This window comes from Psammomys obesus, unplaced genomic scaffold (assembly GCF_907164565.1).
Source record: "Psammomys obesus unplaced genomic scaffold, mPsaObe1.curated_primary_1811, whole genome shotgun sequence".
Lineage (NCBI taxonomy): Eukaryota > Metazoa > Chordata > Mammalia > Rodentia > Muridae > Psammomys > Psammomys obesus.
In genome coordinates this window covers 32,369,272-32,388,704 of record NW_026593286.1, presented here as the reverse complement: position 1 = coordinate 32,388,704, position 19,433 = coordinate 32,369,272, and the positions used below count along the sequence as shown (strand labels likewise).

At 38.5% G+C, this 19,433-nt stretch overlaps 1 protein-coding gene across 1 annotated transcript; it reads right to left on the bottom strand.

Moving 5' to 3' along the window:
- Positions 1 to 1,494: 1,494 nt before the first annotated feature.
- Tyw5 (tRNA-yW synthesizing protein 5) lies at positions 1,495 to 19,379 on the bottom strand. Its single transcript, XM_055616981.1, has 8 exons — positions 19,093 to 19,379; positions 15,104 to 15,258; positions 11,075 to 11,144; positions 8,191 to 8,235; positions 7,440 to 7,577; positions 5,472 to 5,559; positions 4,706 to 4,822; positions 1,495 to 2,650 (listed from the first exon to the last, which is right to left on the bottom strand). The coding sequence occupies exons 1-8, from the start codon at positions 19,168 to 19,170 to the stop codon at positions 2,394 to 2,396; spliced, it is 948 nt and encodes a 315-aa protein (XP_055472956.1). The 5' UTR covers positions 19,171 to 19,379; the 3' UTR covers positions 1,495 to 2,393.
- Between the last annotated feature and the right edge of the window lie 54 nt (positions 19,380 to 19,433).

Here is a 19,433-nt window from a genome sequence, read left to right as displayed (position 1 = left end):
CTCCATAGATTTAACTTTTTACAGGCATGAGATAGATAAACCGTGTTACTAGGTTCTATGCAAATGTTCATATAGCTGCTATAAAGGAAGGACATTTAGCTTTATACTGTCTTTGGTATTTCATAATTCTGAAATTATGGAATACTCCACAGATATGCCAAGACATATTGTCATGAAAAGCTGATAGTGTTTGGAACACAAAATGTATCAAGCTACAGCTCTGTCTCCCCTGTGACTACTCAGCCTCATCTCAGGCAGTTGCAGTCCCTGGGTTGGTTGTGTACCTAAGAGCTGATTCTATGTAAGCATTCACATAGAACATACATTATACAAATGGCAGCATTGAGGTTTTTATGTAATTTGACAAATTCTATGCCAACTCATATAACTGCCTGAGTCCTCGGTTTCATATTTAGTATCATATTTCGTCATCATCTTCTCATTGACTGTTAGTTTCAATTTTCATCCATGTCGGTTTATGGTAAGTTTTGCTGGGAGAAAACTAATTTGTTGTCCTGAATTAGCTGAAAGAATGGGGTCTAATGACTAATGGTCACTAGTACTGTAATTCCGTCTCTATAGCAGCTTGGTTAACGAGAACCATCTATGCAACCAAGGCTGATTAGATAATTCCTCAGATTCATTCACTCAACAATGAAATATTTTTAATCCATGAGTTAGTTAATGTATATTTTATTCATTTGGCCTTAAACTAAGATTCAAAACGTCTCAAAAGGATTCACTGCAGTGCCGCAGATATACAAGAGTTAACAAGACTTAGAGAAGAAATGCAGAGTAACAATCAATCACCTGCCATTATGTGCTTGTTCCTTAACTGGCTTTTGTACTGTGTTGTAATGTAGCAGTTCTATTCTCAAGATTGAGAAAATAAATAGATCCTCCAGTTTCCCTCTGTGCTACCAAACAAAAGTATTGTTAGGTCAACTTGGTTCTGATTCTAGCTTTTCGATGTGACCCTCTCTTTTGGTGCTCGGTCTGAACCCAGTTACCCATGTGTGTTCCCAGCCCTCTATGTGACTGGATTTAGTTTATTCAAAGCTAACTACTGTATAAACTAAGGATTTCCAACTTTTTCCTTTCTGAGAGAAAAATCATTAAGTGCTTTGCTCAAGCTAAGAAGTAAAGATTTTTTTAAAATCTGATAATTAGACCTAAATAGCATATTAAAACATTTTCCTCAATAAACATTTAACTGTTGCTCATCTCAGTAATTTCAGTCTGAAGAATATCTAGGAAAAGTCACAATTTTTATATACATTTTCTTGTCTACTATAATTTCCTTTCAATGCCTGAAATTAATCCAACTCTAAAAAGGGTTAATTTAACTCTAAACAGGGTTAAATTAAGCCAACTCTAAACAGTAAATGAGTTTCTACCTTCAAGAGTAAATATTTCCTCTGTAATTAAAATGTATTAAATTGATCAGCACATGTTCAGTAAAAGAAAGTTGTTTTTCAGTGGCACTGAGTGTGATTAGGTACAGAGAAAACACAGTTTATTGTCTTCAAAGATTACAGTAGTGGGATTTTTCATCTTTTAAAAGAGTATTTGACAAAACTAAAAGAAATACTAGAGGAGTATCTGATGGGAAAACAATAAGTTTAGAGTTGTTATTAACTAAAAGGAGGCAGACATTTGGATAGCAGGAAAAGTCAGGATCAGAAGAGACATTTGTCAACTCATGGTCTATCACAGCAACAAATCTACTTATTCTTAGTCCTGATAATGCAAAGCACCCTGTAACATAACCATTCTGCTCTTCATACACTTCCTGTGCCTCAAGAAAGAGCACCCACTCCTGTGTGATGTTATAGCATGCGATGACAATTGGTTCCCTGATGGACAGGGCCGAGCCATTTCTGAGTGTTAAACTAAGGGGACTCTGGAAAGCTGCTTCATGAAGACCGTGCCTGTGGACTCTAGCCAGACTTCTCCACTGCATACAAATGAAGACACACAAGGCCCCAGCTGCTACTGGCAGTCATCCCATGACCACGAGGCTAGCTAGACCTAGAATAATGCCAATCCTGTGGCTGAAAGAGTGGGGTGGGGGTGGGGTGAACAAGTTTTTGGTGGCACTACTGAATCACTGGAAAGACTAAAGAAGGCCATTCCATTAGTAGACCTTATGTAGTGATTCAGTATATTTTTTATTAAGTATGAATTTTAGTTACATCTTAGAGCTAAAGAATGGCTCCACTAAGCATTCTCAATCTGCACCACATAGAAATCAGATATGCATCTCCTTGTAGACCACAAGCCTGATACTTTCCTATTTTTAAAAAGCATCTTTACATATTTATATCTTGTTATAGTTTTCAAATACTTGAGCTGATTTTTATTTTTAAATTTTACTACATTCCATTCATTTTTTACTCAGAGTTCTTGCGGTAGGCTTTGTCTTGAATACGTAAGACCATTTGGCGTGCATAGAAGTCCTTGTATTCATCTGGTAATTCAGCCAGTGTTTTCAAAGCTCTGTCCAAAATCTGCATAGCTCTGGATGCTGCTACAGGATCTTTGTTGCCATAGGTATCTGTTTTGTCATAGTATTCCGATGGAAGGTGCTTCCAAAAGATATTCACTCCCACTCCAAACTCTTCAGAAATTACATTATGGAACCATAAAGCTGAAGAAAGTTTAAAAAAAAAAAAAGTTAAAAATAAACCTACTGTTAGAGAAAAAGGAAAAAACAAAAAACAAATGTCAGTGAGATATCCTGAGTTGCATAAAGCCAATGTAAGACTCAGTCTTTGTAGCAAGCTCCTGTCCTTGTGTATCCCCTGCTTTCCATAGTCACTCACTTATGAACTGCCCACTCAGTGTCAGGAGCACAGCCCTTGTTCTAAATAGGATTTATCACTTTCCATCCAGCTTGAAAGACACAGTAAAGCTGTATTTGCTTTGTGATCCTCTGATTCGGACAGTCTTTTGTGTTACATATTTGCACTTCCTGACACACAACTACATCATAATATGGAACATTTTGTACACAGAAAACTTTAATTTTTGAAGACTATATACCTGGTCCTTTGTGATTTAATACAGTACTCGTCCAAACACTTCCTGTTCCAATGACAATCTGGTTCCCTAACTTGAGCTAGCATTCACTGTAGCTTCAGTTTTTTTATTTCTAAGGCACACTGCTCCATCCTTTATTCTTCTCGGCTCCTTTACCATGACTATCAAAAATGACAGCAAATTGGTGGTAGTGGTGGTAAAGAAGAAACTTGATAACATTATTTAGCTATTTTTTTCATTTTCACTCTAAAGTTTACTGTTTTCAACTAACATTTTCAAAATGTAAGTGCTAGAAGAATATTAAAGAACACCTCAATGTAACAGATGGAATGCTAACCATGCCAAAAAATGTTTAGTCTTGTGAAAGGAGGGTTTAAATCTTAGAGGCACACTTTCTAAGCATGCTCATGGAAAAACAGTGCTTTTTATTTGGAAAAGTATCTTCAAAAGTTTTGGTTTTAATTATAAGATCTTTCAGAATCTTTTTTCACTTATTAATTTAACAGAACAAGCCAATTATTCTGATGATTAAATTTAAAGATGTGAATCTTGCTTTTGTATTAAAATATATGCAAAAAACTTCTAGATAAACAATGAATGCAGGTAAGAGAAAACTACATAGCTTTAATCATGTTCTAAAAATATAAAAACAAAAAAATATGAAAACTTTAATTTACAAGGCTAGGTGTGATGGTGCACGCCTTTAATCCCAGTACCCAGAGGCAGTGGCAGGAGGATCTCTGTGAGTTTGAGGCCAGCCTGGTCTACAAAGTGAGTCCAGGACAGCCAGGGCCATTACACAGAGAAACCCTGTCTCAAAAACAAACAAACAAACAAACAAACAAACAAACATTAATTTACAAAATGGCAATTGATTTAACATAAAGGAATAGTTGCTTTAAGAAATATAGTAATAAGTCAAAGCATCATGGTTTTGAATCAGCTGTATGAAGAGTGCTGCTCTTTGGGGAATATAGAAATTAGCAAGAATATGGTTTCTTTTGCTCAACTAATTTACAATCTAACCTCAAGTATATCACCTGATTTTTACTGTATATAGATTTTCAGAACTTAATTCTAGCACTGAATAAAGGTATCAGCAGTGTATAAACTGGTCAATAAGCTCCACTACTTTTGGTCTTTTAATCTTGAAGTATTCACTTAAGTATTAATTACAGATATTAATCCTATCATAATAGTTACTCACAACATGGAAATTTTATGAGCATCCAAACTAATGTTTATTTATTGAACACAGAAACTGTATACAGAAAAAGGTTTTCAGATGTTATTATAATATTTTGATATTTAATAAACATCTATAATCTTTGCCATCCTATATGTTTTAGAATAAAATAATTTTTAAAAAACAACCAGGTATAATCATTTTGCAGATATGAGGATACTGCTTCATGTTACTTAGTAAAATAACTCAGAATACTCTCTTAACAAGTTATGGATTGCTTTACGACAGGAATATCTTTTGAGAATACACTGACTATCAATAATGCAGATGGAGTGGCCTACATCCCTAGACTAGACGGCACAGCCTATTGCTAGGTGGGTACTGCACACCAGCTTACTGTTCTGAAAACTATAAGCACTTGGGCATCTGGACAACAAACGAATCCAGAGGAAAGTTAGAGTGGTTTAGAGACCTTACCAGGGATGAACAGAACATCTCCAGCTTCAAGGGAGCACTCGTACCTCCTCGCCTTGGGAAAGAGCGGGTACTTATCCAGGTCTGGGCTGTCGATATTCAGCACTTCTGATTTAGAACCTGAAAAGTTCCCAACAGAGATCACACACACTGAACCAAGTTCACATTTTAAAACGTAATCACAAATATAAACCTGAAATTTAATTCTTTTCAATTACTGTATTCACACTGTGAGAACTATCCTCCTGAAACCGAAGATAATTTTCAATGACCATTCTTTAAACATGACAACTGACATCCATCACCCATGCAATGTAATAAGAAAATCTCAAAATGGTTTTTGTTTTTAGTTGGTTGGCTTATTGTTGTTGCTGGGTTTAGAGACAGCTTCTCACATATCCAGGCTGACCTTAAACTCTGCAGCTGAGGATGGACTGGCCTTACACTTCTGATCCTCTTTGTGTGTGTGGTTTTTTATTGTTGTTTCTTTTTGTTGTTGTTGTTGTTTGAGACAGGGTTTCTTTGTGCAGCCCTGGCTGACCTTGAACTCAGAGATCTACCTGCCTCAGCCTGCCACCCTCCCTGACGCCCCGTGCTGGGATTAAAGGAATACGCCACTACACCTGGCCTTGAAAACTCATTCTTTATACTGCCTATCATCACTACATACACATAATGGAAAATAGAGCATATAATTAAAAGTATCCTACATCATGGTCTTCCTATATTATTTAATAATAAACTCTAGAAACATAAAATTAAGCCATACCTGATAAATATAAATATTGTGCATCTTGAGGATTAAACAGTGTAACTCGCTTCTTTCCTGTCACTTGCAGTAAAAAGTTATCCATTACCTAAAAATCAATAAGTATGTGTAAGCAGTATCTAAAATTCAATTCAATTCAAACCCTATTTTCTCTATCTCCCTCTCTCTTTCGGGGGTGTGGTGCTCACCGGGTCTCACTGTGTTGCCCACATTGGCCTTCTGATGCTTTTGGCTCAGGTTCAGAGCAGCAGGGATCATAGGCAAGTGTCACTACGTTACTTAAGCCCTATTCCTTTTGTGAGATTTGACTTACACAAAACTCTTACAGTCATAATTCAAACCAAACAACAAAAAGTTTGTATTCCATATACAAATGTATAGAAGACATTTTTTCTCATGTTTCTTAACATGGGAAGTACTAGCGAATTAGGAAAACAGGAAATACAGTATAAGTTTACCTGAGGCTGCCCTTGGTCAACATTTCTCTTACTATGTTGTTGACGGATAGCCTGAGCCAAAGAGAAAGCGCCAGGGCAGCCGCTGTTAAACACTACAAACTTGTCACCCACAACATGGTCATAAAAACTGATTATGAGACTATTTGCAAAGCACTACAATCAGGAAGTCCCCATAGAATGCTTTTCAATGAATCACTGTTAATTTTCCCTGTGTATACACAGATTGTGAAGGCATAACCTTTGGTTAAAGACATACAGTAAACGAGATGTGTGCAGTCATTCCTATAACAGCACTACTAACACATTTGTCTTTTAGCACTAACCCTCTCCTTAGCAAACCTTGACTATTTTTAAGAAAAGCATTATATATTCTATTGTAGTCCAAGGTCAAAGGAAATACTTAAAGCATAATCTATAAAGTTAAAAACGTATGAAGCACATCATTTTATCACCAATCATTCAAATACAACTTTGAAAATATGCTAAGATTTCTCGTCTGTCTCATCTAATTATAGTTAGTATGCTGGACTCCCCTAGAAATGTTAGGATGTACGAGAAGATCCACACACATGCGTAACAGGTTGGCGTGCTGCCACAGGCTTGAATTCCTGCCAGCTGGGAGGCAAAGAAAGAAAGATCTAAGGTCAAGTCCAACCATGGATTTAAAACGAGACTCCCATTTCAAAACACCAAAAGATAGTGTTCTCTGGTGGGGTCCTGGATTTTGTCAGAGGTCTGGAACTGGCTTCCAGATGGGGAACAGGGTTCTATTTCTCTCTCTCTGAGAAAAGGGAACCTGTCATCATAGATCAAGGGCAAATAAATGGCTATGCAGAGATATCAGACTTCAACCTTAATCCATCAGAGCCCTATAAAAAGGCTCTGGAAATATACTAGGTATTGCATTAGCTTGTTTCTCCAGGTGCCAACGCAAAACTATGCACAACACCATTTAAAATCTGCTTACTATGCTTACATATATATTTCAGCAAATAAAGCCAATGAGAAAATAGAATCAAGATCAAAGCCTACCCATCCTGCTTGTGTACAAATCAGCAAACACCTGATGTTCTTAAGAGACATATCTCCTAAGACGTTCAGATACCCCAAATTCTTATTCTTGCAACTCCTTCCCGATAAGCGCTACCCGTGCCTACATAATATGATAGCCAGTCAACTGTCTCATTAAAACACCCTCTTATCATTCTGTTTTGTGCTCCCACTCTTCCCGCCAACCTGGTGATCCTTTTTCACAGGCCAAAACCATTAACTCCCTTTTATCTATGATTTATGTATGTGGTGATGAATTAAAACCAGAGAAACATAAGAAAACAAGCTTTGCTATCGGCTGACTCCATAACACCACTGCCCCTGCCCTACAAATGGCTACAGCGCATTTCAGCCAGTGACACAGCACGATCTGAAACTAGCCTATAAAGCTCAAGCTATGAACGTTAGATCTGTTCAAGCAAGAGTTCTGAACCTTTACATGTCTATTTTTGTAACATACATCATAGTGAGTCCAGAGTTGCAATCCAGGTGAACTAATTCGAAATACACTGGAAAAGAACTGCTCCTCTTTGAAGAATATTGGAAACTTAATATCTTCTCCTAATGATGGAAACTGTTGTCTGATATCTGCAACATCCTGAATTGACAGACAAAATACTTAGATTAAAATGGTATCTGGGAAGAATTTCAGTAACAAACACAACACTGGCATCATGATCATCGTAAGGTGCCAACACATGGAGTAGTAGGGACGAAAGAGGCAAGTCTTTGTTCAGTGCTTTGAAGCCTGAAGATGTGAAAGCCTCCAGAAACACCTAACCTTTCCAGTGAAGGAATAACTGCTGCCAACCTTAATATACTCACTAACAGAGGTTCTTTCTACTTTCAACAAGATTCGTATAATTTTTATCCAGTCTAGCCTTAATAATTTAGCCTTAAATATGCATAAATGCTTATCTAATAAATCTTCAGTACTTTTAGATAAATATTCATTAGGTGAACTACCATCTGTAAAGTTCCTAGCAATAGGGATTCTTACTGTGTATAAATTACATGACTCCAATATTCTACAGTTCTGAGAAACTAAATAATAAACTTTTAAAGATTTCTCATTCAGTGGCACAAATCACTGAAAGAAACAGAAGACAACAAAATGGGTTATATGTCTAACAATAATATAAAATTTACAGTCACTATGTGAAAACGCTAACTGACATTTTAAGTAACTGCTTTAAATCCACAATTCTTACCTTCCTCGGGTCTTCTCCAAGTGACCGTAAGTAGTATTTCTCATCCTTAAACACACCAAAGAAAAATACCATCAGCACTCAATAAAAAAATAAAAAGAAGAAAGGAGTAAATCTTAAAATATGACCTACTTAAGTCATCTAAAAAGTTCAATTATCTTACCCTTACTACTGATGCCCCCTGGTGGCCACATAAAGAAATGTCTTCATATGTTGCTCAGGATCCACAAAACAGTTAAATAAAAGAAATTGTTCCCTGCTTTCCCCGTTCTGATGTCCATCCTCTTTGCCTTTCTAAATGAGGATTGAGCATCTTACCCAGAGTCTTCCTTCTTGATTAACTTCTTTAGGTGTATGTTTATCCTATATTACATGTCTAATATCTACTTATGAGTGAGTATACACCCTATGTGTCTTTCTGCTTCTGGGATACCTCACTCAGGATGATCTTTTCTAGTTCCCCATCATTTGCCTGCAAATTTCATGATTTCCCTGTTTTTAATTGCCGAGTGAGTGGCATTCCATTGTGTAAATGTACCACAATTTCTGTATCCATTCCTCAGTTGAGGGACATCTGGGTTGTTTCCAGCTTCTGGTTATTACAAATAAAGCTGCTATGAACATGGTTGAGCTAATGTCCTTGTTGAGCTTACCACAGAGGGACTCTGAAAGACTCTACTCTACAGAGTATCAAAGCAGATCCTGAGACTCATAGCCAAACTTTGGGCAGAGTGCAAGGGATCTTATGAAAGAAGGGGGAGATAAAAAGACCTGGAGGGGACAAAAACTCCACAAGGAAAGCAACAGAACCAAAAAGTTCTGGGCACAGGGGTCTTTTCTGAGACCGATTCTCCAACCTAGGACCATTCATGGGCACAGATGTAGCCCATGGTTCAAGTGTAGTCCAGTGTTCAAGTGGATTCCCTAGTAATGGGATCAGGGACTGTCTCTGACATAAACTGATTGGCCTGCTCTTTGATCACATCCACCTCAAGAGGATGCAGCCTTACCAGGCCACAGAGGAAGACAATGCAGCCAACCCTGATGAGACCTGACAGACTAGATCAGATGGAAGGGGACCTTCCCTATCAGTGGACTGGGGGAGGGGCATGGGTAGAGAAGAGGGAGGGTGGGATTGGGAAGGGAAGAGGGAGGGAGCTACAGGTGGGATACAAATGGAAAAAAATGTAATTAATTAATAAGAAATTCTAAAAGCAAAAGCACACCTGCAGCCACCTGATTAACTTGTGCTTCACTTACGCTATTTCAACATTTGATAAGCAAAATAAGCCCCAACCAACCTTCTTAATACAACGAGATAAATAAAAGCCTTATCTTTTAGCACATTAAAAACCAGGAGACTGCATTGCACTAGACTATGCCATCACACACACACATACAATCCTCTCCTGCTTCCTCTTCCTCTTTTGCACGGGCATTACCCCCTGATGCTCTGATTACATCTCAGTGCCAACTTCCCTTGTGACTTAACTGAGAATCCATGTTGATCTGTTTATATACATTCCATAGCTTTTAGACTTAAACCTTTACTTGGTCCCTACATTTCACAGCTATTTAAATCTGTGCCATTAATTTTTGATGGGGAAAAAAATCCCTAAGAGCAATGAATATATACATATATCCAAAGAATGGCTACACTATGTAGAAGCAACTAATAAAGGTTGGCTTTAAAAGACATTTTAATCATGGTCAGGTCGGAAGTCCACACCTTATTTTCTATGACAGCTCACCAACTTGGCTATGCTGGCAGGCCAGTGAGCCTCAGAATCCTCTTGTCTCTGCCTCCCCAGTACTAGAATTATTACAAGTTATGCCAGGATGCCCATCAGTTAGACATATGTGCTGGATATCAAACTTGTATCTTCATGCTTGCTGTACTGAGGTATCACTCCAAATCCAACCTAACTGAAAACTGTATTATGGGTAAGCCTTAATTAATGCCCTGATCAAGTATTTAAATATATACATTACTCAGAGCTATGCTACAATGTCAGAATCCTGCTTTAATCTTTAATAGTACTAGTAACAATAAAATACAGACATGTTAATGAAAGATCAAAAAAGTTTGTATTAACATTTGAATCTGGTTTATGACACCAGCCTATTTTCAGAGAAAATAGGATTAATGATTAAGGGTTGATGCGTATTTTCTGTATCAGGAACACTGCTAAGTATAGATTATTTTATTCGGTTGGTCCTTACAAAAACTTTACGAAATAAGTAGTTTTTAACCTTCATGTGAAAAAAGTATATTTAAGCAAAAAAACAATTTGGCGAAGGTTTGAGAGCTGACAAATAGCAGAGCTATAGCCTGTAGAATATCCAACCAAATTTTAAGAATGGTTATCACATGGGGTAGTGGTAGTTCATACCTTTAATCTCAGACTTGGGAGGCAAAGGCAGACAGTTCTCCAAGTTTGAGGCCAGAATGGTCTACAAAGCAAGTACAGGACAGCCAGGGCTCCAGCAAATAAACCCTGTGTCAACAAAACAAAACAAAACAGAACAAAACAAAACAAAATGGCAACCAGGGATTAGAGCTTATAAATATATCATTTTTGATCTTTTGTATAAAACCTAGTGGTTCCTTATAAGGAAGTCCATTCAGAGAGATGTGGGGAGATGGCTCAGTGGATAAAATGCCTGCTGTGTGAACATGAGGATCTGAGTTCAATGCCTACCACCATGTAAACGCAGCTGCTTAAAATCCCATACCTGGGACACAGACAGGAGATTCCCTGCAGCCTGGTCCAAGAAAAAAACAAGGTAGAGAGTGACTGAGGAAGACACTCGAAGCAAACCTCTGGCCTCAACACATATTTAAATTCATCTAACATGGCTCTTAATTATTTCTTAAAAAAATTACCTCTGAGATGAAGAATTCCTTATGCGTTTCTTCGGCTGCTCTCTGGACCAACTTGTTAAAAGGTAAAGTTCTGAAATAAACAGCACAGAATCCTTAGATGTAAAAACAACATACCAACTGGTAACACCATCACCGTGGCATAGTTGAGCGTCACATACTTTGAAATATCTAGTTTTCAGTACAATCCATGTGGATGGAATTCTGAATATTAAAAATTCACTTAGCAGTATATAAATCTGACCTGTTACCTGAATTTTTAGACTTAAAGATGGTTCCATGGTATCAAGTTACTGTGAAGATACACAAACTGCCGCTGGAGAGAGGCTGAGTGTTTAAGCGCACTTAATTTTGCTCTTGGGGACAATGTGTGCTCCGTTCCCAGCTCCCATGTGTGGCTCACAACTATCTGTAACTCCACTTTCAGAGGATCCAATGCCCTCTTCTGGCCTTCATGGGTACCAGACGCACATGCAAGTAAGTCAGACACATAAAATCAAAGTAAAGCTTAACAAGTACAGTATACAAACTCTGGGGCGCTGACTTTTTTTGTCTTCATGTGCCATGGCCAAGCAAATCTTGAATTAGACAAACCATTATGTAACACTCCTACTGAGGTTCCTAGTGAGGCTATTCCAGCCCCTCACTGTTGGCACCACCTCAGCACAGAAGGCAGCAGGACTGCCCTCACCCATTATGGCTTCTAGAGAAAATGGCTAGACATTTTAGAAACAATGTGTGTTTCCATTACACCATGTTAGAGAGTTATCTTTGCTCCAGTTGTCCTAGCAACTTCCAGAATCAAAAGCACTTTCTGTAGCTGGGCAGCAGAGGGCTTCCTAGCTTTCCCAGGCCCTGGCTCCTAACCCTATTACCAAAAAAAAAAAAAAAAAAAAAAAAAGAAAGAAAACACATTTCCCAACCATGAAGATACCACCACATTAACAGTAAGACAAGAACGTCCTGAGGTTTGTTCTCCAATCCCCCACTGGAAGTCTGTCAGTCTCATCACCACATATGTGTAAGGGGTGGATGAGGAGAAAGAGTTATAAACTCTCCTCTATGAGATCATGACCTTGGGCTGGCTTACTTTTTCTTAGTATTGTTATTTTCCTAGGAACATAGGAAAGGGTTAATGTCAGCTATGCTACCAGACACTGCTTACAAGAACATGGTTTTCCTGTGTACAGTATGTGAATATGGCCCTTAAAGAACTCTATCAGCTATTTGGCCTATTTCAAGCCACTGGCTTTGGAGGACCTAAACTGGGGTATGTCTCAATACCACCTCCATATTTGCTCTATTATGACCAAGTTGTCACTGGTTGGTCAAAAATAACTCTTGGATTTACACAATTTGCTGATGACACTCTGCTAGTATGTTGTTTCCAGCCCTGTATTCATCTGAAAACCTAAGTCCATTTTCTGTCACACTATGGAGTATAGACCTGTGAGTGTGACTGTCAATCTAACTGAAGCTCCTGCAGGGAATGGTGCAGAGTAAGCTCTGCAGAAAGAAAGCAGTCTGCTATGTGCCCAGGCCAACGCAGGGCCCTGGCTCCTTCTACAGTTTCTGCTCTGCTCCACTAGCAGACTTACTTAGCACTCTCCTAGTCAGCGCTTCCTACCAAACACCTCACGCTGTGCACACTCATCTCTGCCAATGCATCTTTTGACATCTGGGGAGGCTGATGTGACCCATGGCTACCTGTGAAACTGCCCACGCAGTTTCTTATGAGGGAGAACAAAGAAATGGATCTAACTTTTTCACAAAGGCTGGGCTGACCAGTGACTCTGCAAGAGCAAGATAAAGTAGCTCGATCCAGAAGTAGAAGCTCAGTCTGTCTACAACCTTGTCACTACACAGCAGCAAGGAAGTTCCCCAGCCTAGGCTTTCTCTGCCCACAATGCTCTAAGCAGGTCTTATAGTAGCTTTTCTCAGGACCAGCACACAGAACAGTAACTGAGACTATCAGAGAAAGCTTCTCATGAAGTCTGCGATAGGCAAATCTGAATATGTACACTGGGTTTAACTATTTTAAATGACATGATCTTAGACAAATTGCTTAATTTTAATTAAAAAATTTTACACATATTTGTGTGTGAGGGGTTGGATGTGGGTGGAGGTCACAAGACAACTGGCAAGAGGCAGTTCTTCTACCATGTGTGTCCAGGGCATCAACCTTAGGTCATCAAAGTGGCAACATGTACTTTATCCTCTGAGCCATCTCATGAGCCCCAAAGTTACTTTTATTAAATATTCATTTTCTCATCTTTAAAATCACCATAAACATTATCTATATTATACACTATCTTATAGTTGAAACAGGAAATATAATCTAGTGTCAGCATTGTACCTAAAACACTGTACCTTTAGCAACAGACAAGTATTTAACATTAAAAACAAAACAAAACCCTCAAATCATCACCCAGTTCTGTTTTTGAAATGGCTGCTTTACAAGAGCAACAGTAGGTTTGATGAGACAAGAAGAGCAGGGTGAAAACAGAACTAGATAACCACAGAGCCAGGCGTATTCGTGACAGCTCTCCCCACCCAGGGTGCTCCTGCCTAGGGAAAGCCGGCTGTGCAAGGACAGTAGCGAATAAGAGAAATGTGCATGCTAACACTTGTGACATCACAGATCTTTAGACACCTGAGAGGATAAGAGCAAGTCAAACTGAAGTGATTCCATAGCAATGCATCCTACGTAGCTAGAGGATTAATTAATTGTGTTTCAATTTCTCCAGATGAAATTCCTCCCTTCCTTCTTTCCTACTGCCTAGTAATTGCTTTAAAAATAAAAGAAAGAAAAAGAAAAGAAATGACAACAAAAAACCCTCAATCTACTCCTTTTTCCTTGAACAAAAATAATTTTCCATGTTTTTAGTAGCTCCAGCACAAGCTTTGAAGAAGCTGGAATAGAAACTATTACATAATGGAGGAGTTTAAAAAGCAAGTTTTGAAAAGTTGAAAACCATTCAAGATGGAGTTTCAGTACCCACTTGTATGGCATTAGATTCCGGAAAATAAGTAATATTAACCGTAGGCTGAAGAACACTCATCACTCCAGTACTTTCTTCCATTCTTTTGATTGAATAAAATGAGCCAAGTTCTTAGCCGTGGAAAAACTTATGGCAATTAAATTCAATCTGTGGCCTGTGAAGTAACCCAGAGCCACAATGGCAACTACTCAGTTGGAAACTGAGAAGTTCTGTGGCAACTATGGCACAAGCTGGGAAAGCAGTGAAGGGAGAAGGGCCCAGACAACAGAAACCATTTAGCTCATCTGTAACTGAAATTTTCTGTGAACAACAGGATCTTTCAATAGATTTAATTTGCTGGAATTGAACATGTTCTGAATGTGGAAATCGTTTGTTTTTTAATTTAACATGTTAACGAAGTGCGTGGGAATAAACAACACTTGAAATATGCAAGATGACGTTTAAAGGTTTCAAGCTTACATGTTCAGCAGCTGATTTACCCGTCAGAGATTGCTCAGCACAAAAAAAAAAAAAAAAAAAAAAAAAAAAGCATGAAAGCAAGAGCTATCATCATTCAAGGTCATTTCATCAGGAGAAAACTCAGCATGGTTTCAAATGCTACAAAATCAAAAAAGTACACCAAATACAGGCGGCCCTGTGCTTTTTGAGAGGCAGAAAGAAACATAAGCCTTTAAAAAAACTTCCTGCACTGGGGAATAGCAGCAAAAATGGGCCAGTAAAGATTGAATGAGCACAGCACAGAACTTTAGAGGCAACCTAACTCCAAGAATAGAAACTTTCTGTTCCATACTCCACAGAATACAGGGTGCACCTCATATTTATAAAATAAGTCTGTGGAAAGGTCTCTGTACAATTATATAAACTCAGAATTCTTGCCTTTTAAGCCACTCATTAAAAAGGAGTAAGCTATTCCATGATCACATAAACTAAAGATGAAATGCGGTATGGTCTTTATATAATGATGTAAAAATATTTTTGAAAGGTTTGAAAAAGTTCCTTGTACCCCCAGAGTAACCTCAGAAGAAAATACCTATACACAAAGTTCTTACTAATGAAGTCCATCTGTGCAACTGCAGCAACGTGAATCTTCACCTCCTTCGTCCCTCCAACTTGGCTCAGGTAGTCCACTGTCCACTTGCTTGTACAAGATCCCAAGTCGAGTCCTTCCAACACAAGGGGCTTTCTCTATAATAAAGGTAGAAATCACAACTGTGAAAACCATTACTCCATCAAATGCTATCTTGGTATCAGAGTGTGGCTTTAATCTGAGCCTAAGATGTTCCAAATTAAAGCATCTAACAGTTTGTGCTATTATTACTAAAACATATAGATGACCCACATCATATATCTTGAACAAACTTAAAATTAGGAAAACAAAACACAGATGAAAGAAATTCAAGTACTAAAGTATTATCATGTTATTTATGGCAAAAATATAATTAAATTTAATTGTTTATTACTTTTAATCTGGTTATCATTTTAAGCTTTCTAAAAAAATGTGAGAATGTGAGAATTTCAGTGTGCTCTCTACTTGACTCACCAGTTTTCAGTATGTACTCCCACTGTTATCACTTGCTCAGAAACTCAGCAGATAAAGATAGATATATTATTAAACCCAATTTGTCTGGAACATTTCAAAGTTAAACTGGTAGCATCATTTCCTCCCATCTCTAAAATTTAAGTATATCTTCTGAAAACAAAGCTACTCTCTTACAGAGCAAATATAAAGTTGTATTTCAACGGACATACTATTATGTAACCCACCATGCACATTTGAATTTCACTAATTATCCCAATAATTTCCTTTAAAATTCCTTCCCTGACCCAGAATTCAAGCTGAGATGCCACATCAGATTTGGTGATCACAGCTCCTTCATCTGGAAAGGTTTATCAGCTTTCTTTGTCTTCTATGACCTTAATATTTCTGAGCACATAGACCAATTATTTTATTGAATGCCCTTGGATTTGGGTTCACCTCATTTCTTCATAATTAGGTTTTGGGTTGTGCAATTTGAGTAAGGACTGTTCCACAGAAATGGAATGGTATAGACCTCCCAGGACATAACCAGGTAGCACATGATATTCTGCCCTAACATATACTTAATCTCTCTGCCTCAAACTTTACTGGTGTAATTTTAATGCTCAAATTACCACAGATTAGACCAGTAGGTCTCTTCGGGCTGGTTTTTGTAACTTTTAAAACTAAACACTTCCCTATTTTATAGCAAAATAATCCAGTTAGCTTTTTTATTTTCTCTGCGCAGCCCTGCAATCCATCATTTCTTTAAAAAACAAAAAACATAGGGAAATTTTCTTCTGACATTTTAATGTATGTGTATAATGTCTTTTTTATTGTATTCATCTAACCTAAAGGAGCTCTTTTAGTACTGTATCATAACTTCTGCCTTAATGGTAAAAGCAAGAAACAACATAAGGGCATGTATATAACCCCTAAAATAGACCTATCTAGATATGTAATCACATATCTTTATCTCTCACCATATATGTACCATACATACATATACATAAATGTAATGCATCATGAAAATACATGTCAAGGTAAAATCCAGCCTTTATTTTTTGTATTTTTTACAATTTTTTTGGTTCAACAGTGAAAAACTTATTTCCCACCATCAATATTTAATCATCTGCAAAATTCTAGAATTTCAGAACTGCTAGGTCACAAATCTATAAAACACAAATCTGGTAACTAGAATTGTTTCAGTCCTTTTCATCTTTATACTGAAGATACGTACTTCCACAACCCCAGATAGGCTCACTTGTTATTTTTATTTTTATTTTTATTTTTAGGGTTCTTTTTTTTAAAAAATAGTTTCTCACTTCTTTTGAATGTCTGTGTTTCTTTTGTTTGAGACAGTCTCACTATATAGCCCTGGCTGGCCTAGAACTCACTATGTAGACAAAGTTGGCCACACACTCACAGACATCCAACTGCCTCTTCCCAACCCCTTTTTAAAATTATTACTTTAGAATGTAAAATATTAATCTGATTCCTCCAAAGGTCAGCTATCTCACCACCTTCTTCCAGCTCATACCACTCATCCTGTAGAGAAAGCCAGTTAATTTTTTAACTACTGTTCTTGTATTTCTTTTATTCAAAGAGCCCCCAAACAAACAAAAAAATTCATATTTTCTTTTTACCAGTTTAAAAACATACTTTGAAAATTATTGTTATCACTTCCCATGTTATTCTCTTTTATAGCTTAGTATATCAAAGAATAAATAAGCAATAATTTATCTAATTTCCTTCCCATGTATAGACACTTAGTCTGCTTCTAATAATTACTACTATAACAGAATCCTGTAAATATCTGTCATATATTTAGAGAAACATCTGCAAAGTAAATTCTTAAGTATGAAATTGCTAGATTTTAATTAAACCCAGAGGGCATAATGGGAGTGAAAATGAGCAGAATGCATTATATTATATATGAAACTGTCAATGACTTAAAAATTGCTCAGTTATAAAAGAAACACAGAGAGTTTGTGAGCTATGCCAAGAACTGAACCACTTGGTATAGAGCAGTTGGCTGCTCTATCAACACACCCTCACTAAGGGCAAATCACCAAAGCTTCTTAACCGTGGGCACTATACATGCGGGAAGAATTAGTATTTCAGTGCAGGAGTGAGCAAGCCTGCCTGGTTCACAGACATGACTCCTCATAAAAACTGCTCTGGTTTTTTATTGATTTGTTCTATCTCAAACAGACTGTAACCGAGGCTAGGCAGAAAGGCAGGGAAAATGAAGGACACGGGAAGGGAAGAGCCTCACCCTGCATTCTGAAGTCTCTCACCAGCTGAGAGTTAAAGAGTGCAACACAACTAGTCAGGATATGGTGGTTGCACATCTTTAATCCCAGCACTAGGGAGGCAGAGGCAGGTGGGTCTTAGAGGACAGCCAGGACTACACAGAGATACCCTGTCTTGCAATACCCCCCCGCCCAAAAAAAAATCCAGCACAATTAACAAAATTTGCTGGGAGGTTGCCTACATAGAGATAATATTCCATTTTATAAGGAAATACTTCAAATAACAATATTATAATAAGCAACAAAGCATGTCTAAGGCCAAAGCATATATGACCAGGTATGGCTTTTCTCCTTTCCTGAACCTGTAAACCAGTTATTTTCTAGGATTCTCATGAGTAAGACTAAAGCTCTACTTGAAGTAAAAGACAGGTCTTTTTATATTTTTGGGTTTTTTTTTAATAGTTTTTGAGACAAGGTTTCCCTGTGTAGCCTTGGCGGTCCTTGGACTTGCTCTGTAGACCAGGCTGACGTCGAACTCACAGAGATGCACATGCCTCTGCCTCCAGAATGTTGCGATTAAACCCATGCGCCACCGCTGCCCTGCAAATCTGAAGCTTAGACTCTCTTGAAAGTTCTGAAAGCATTTTTTTTTATTTTCCTAAATTTAACTACTTTCTGCTAGTTTTTTTTTTTTTTTCTTTAAAAAACTAAAGAGCTTGTTAAGCCTCTATTATAACCCAGGTTTAAATCAAAGACCTATACCAGAGGAGACATACGGAAAGATTCCCATTGGTTTCCCTGTTGTAATCCCTCTTTGGACTGAAATATTGAACTTCAAAAATCTAGTATCTTGGAATAGTCAGGGACTGGCAGGACCAAGAGAGGGGCGAGGGATCCTGAACTAATCTTTAGTAAACCCCGTCGAAGAGGAACACGCAAGGCCAGAAAAGCCAAGTGCGTCCTAATAAGACTTCCGCCCAGGCCGCCTTCTCAGTGTGCTTTGTCAAATGCTTCATGCCACCCAGCTTCCTCGGTCATCCTGTTCCCCAGACCCGTGGGGCCGTTTTCTCCGGGGCTCTAATTCCGGAGCCGGTTTACAGATCCCTTCAGCCTTCTCCCCTGGCAGCAAGCCGCCCAGTGTGCAGCAGCTGTCCGCCGTCCCTTTTCCCCACTTTCTGGGTCTCCAGAGAGCAGATGGGACCGCCAGGAGATTTCGGGGTGTCCGCTTCCCGCATGGGGCCTCCTCACCTGTGGGTAAAGATGCTCCAGGAACTGCTCCCGCGACACGAAACGATGCCGGGGTACCGGAAGGCGCTGCTCCGCCATGGTGGCTCAGGTTAGTTTTCACAGGCCTGAGAACTTGGCACAGTCCGTCCACTCATGATTCCCCCACCTCCGCAAACACCACCCAAGGAGAAAAGGTCCGCGAAGGTGACGGACGCTACAGGCGGTTGGTTGGAAGCGTAGGGACGCCCAGCAAAAGGCACTCTGCCTCGGCAGCCTGCTGCAGCGCCGGCATGGGCGTGCTCACCAGAGGTGGCGGTACCAGGCGCTCTTAGCTCCGCCTCTCCAACGCAGTCGAACTGGTT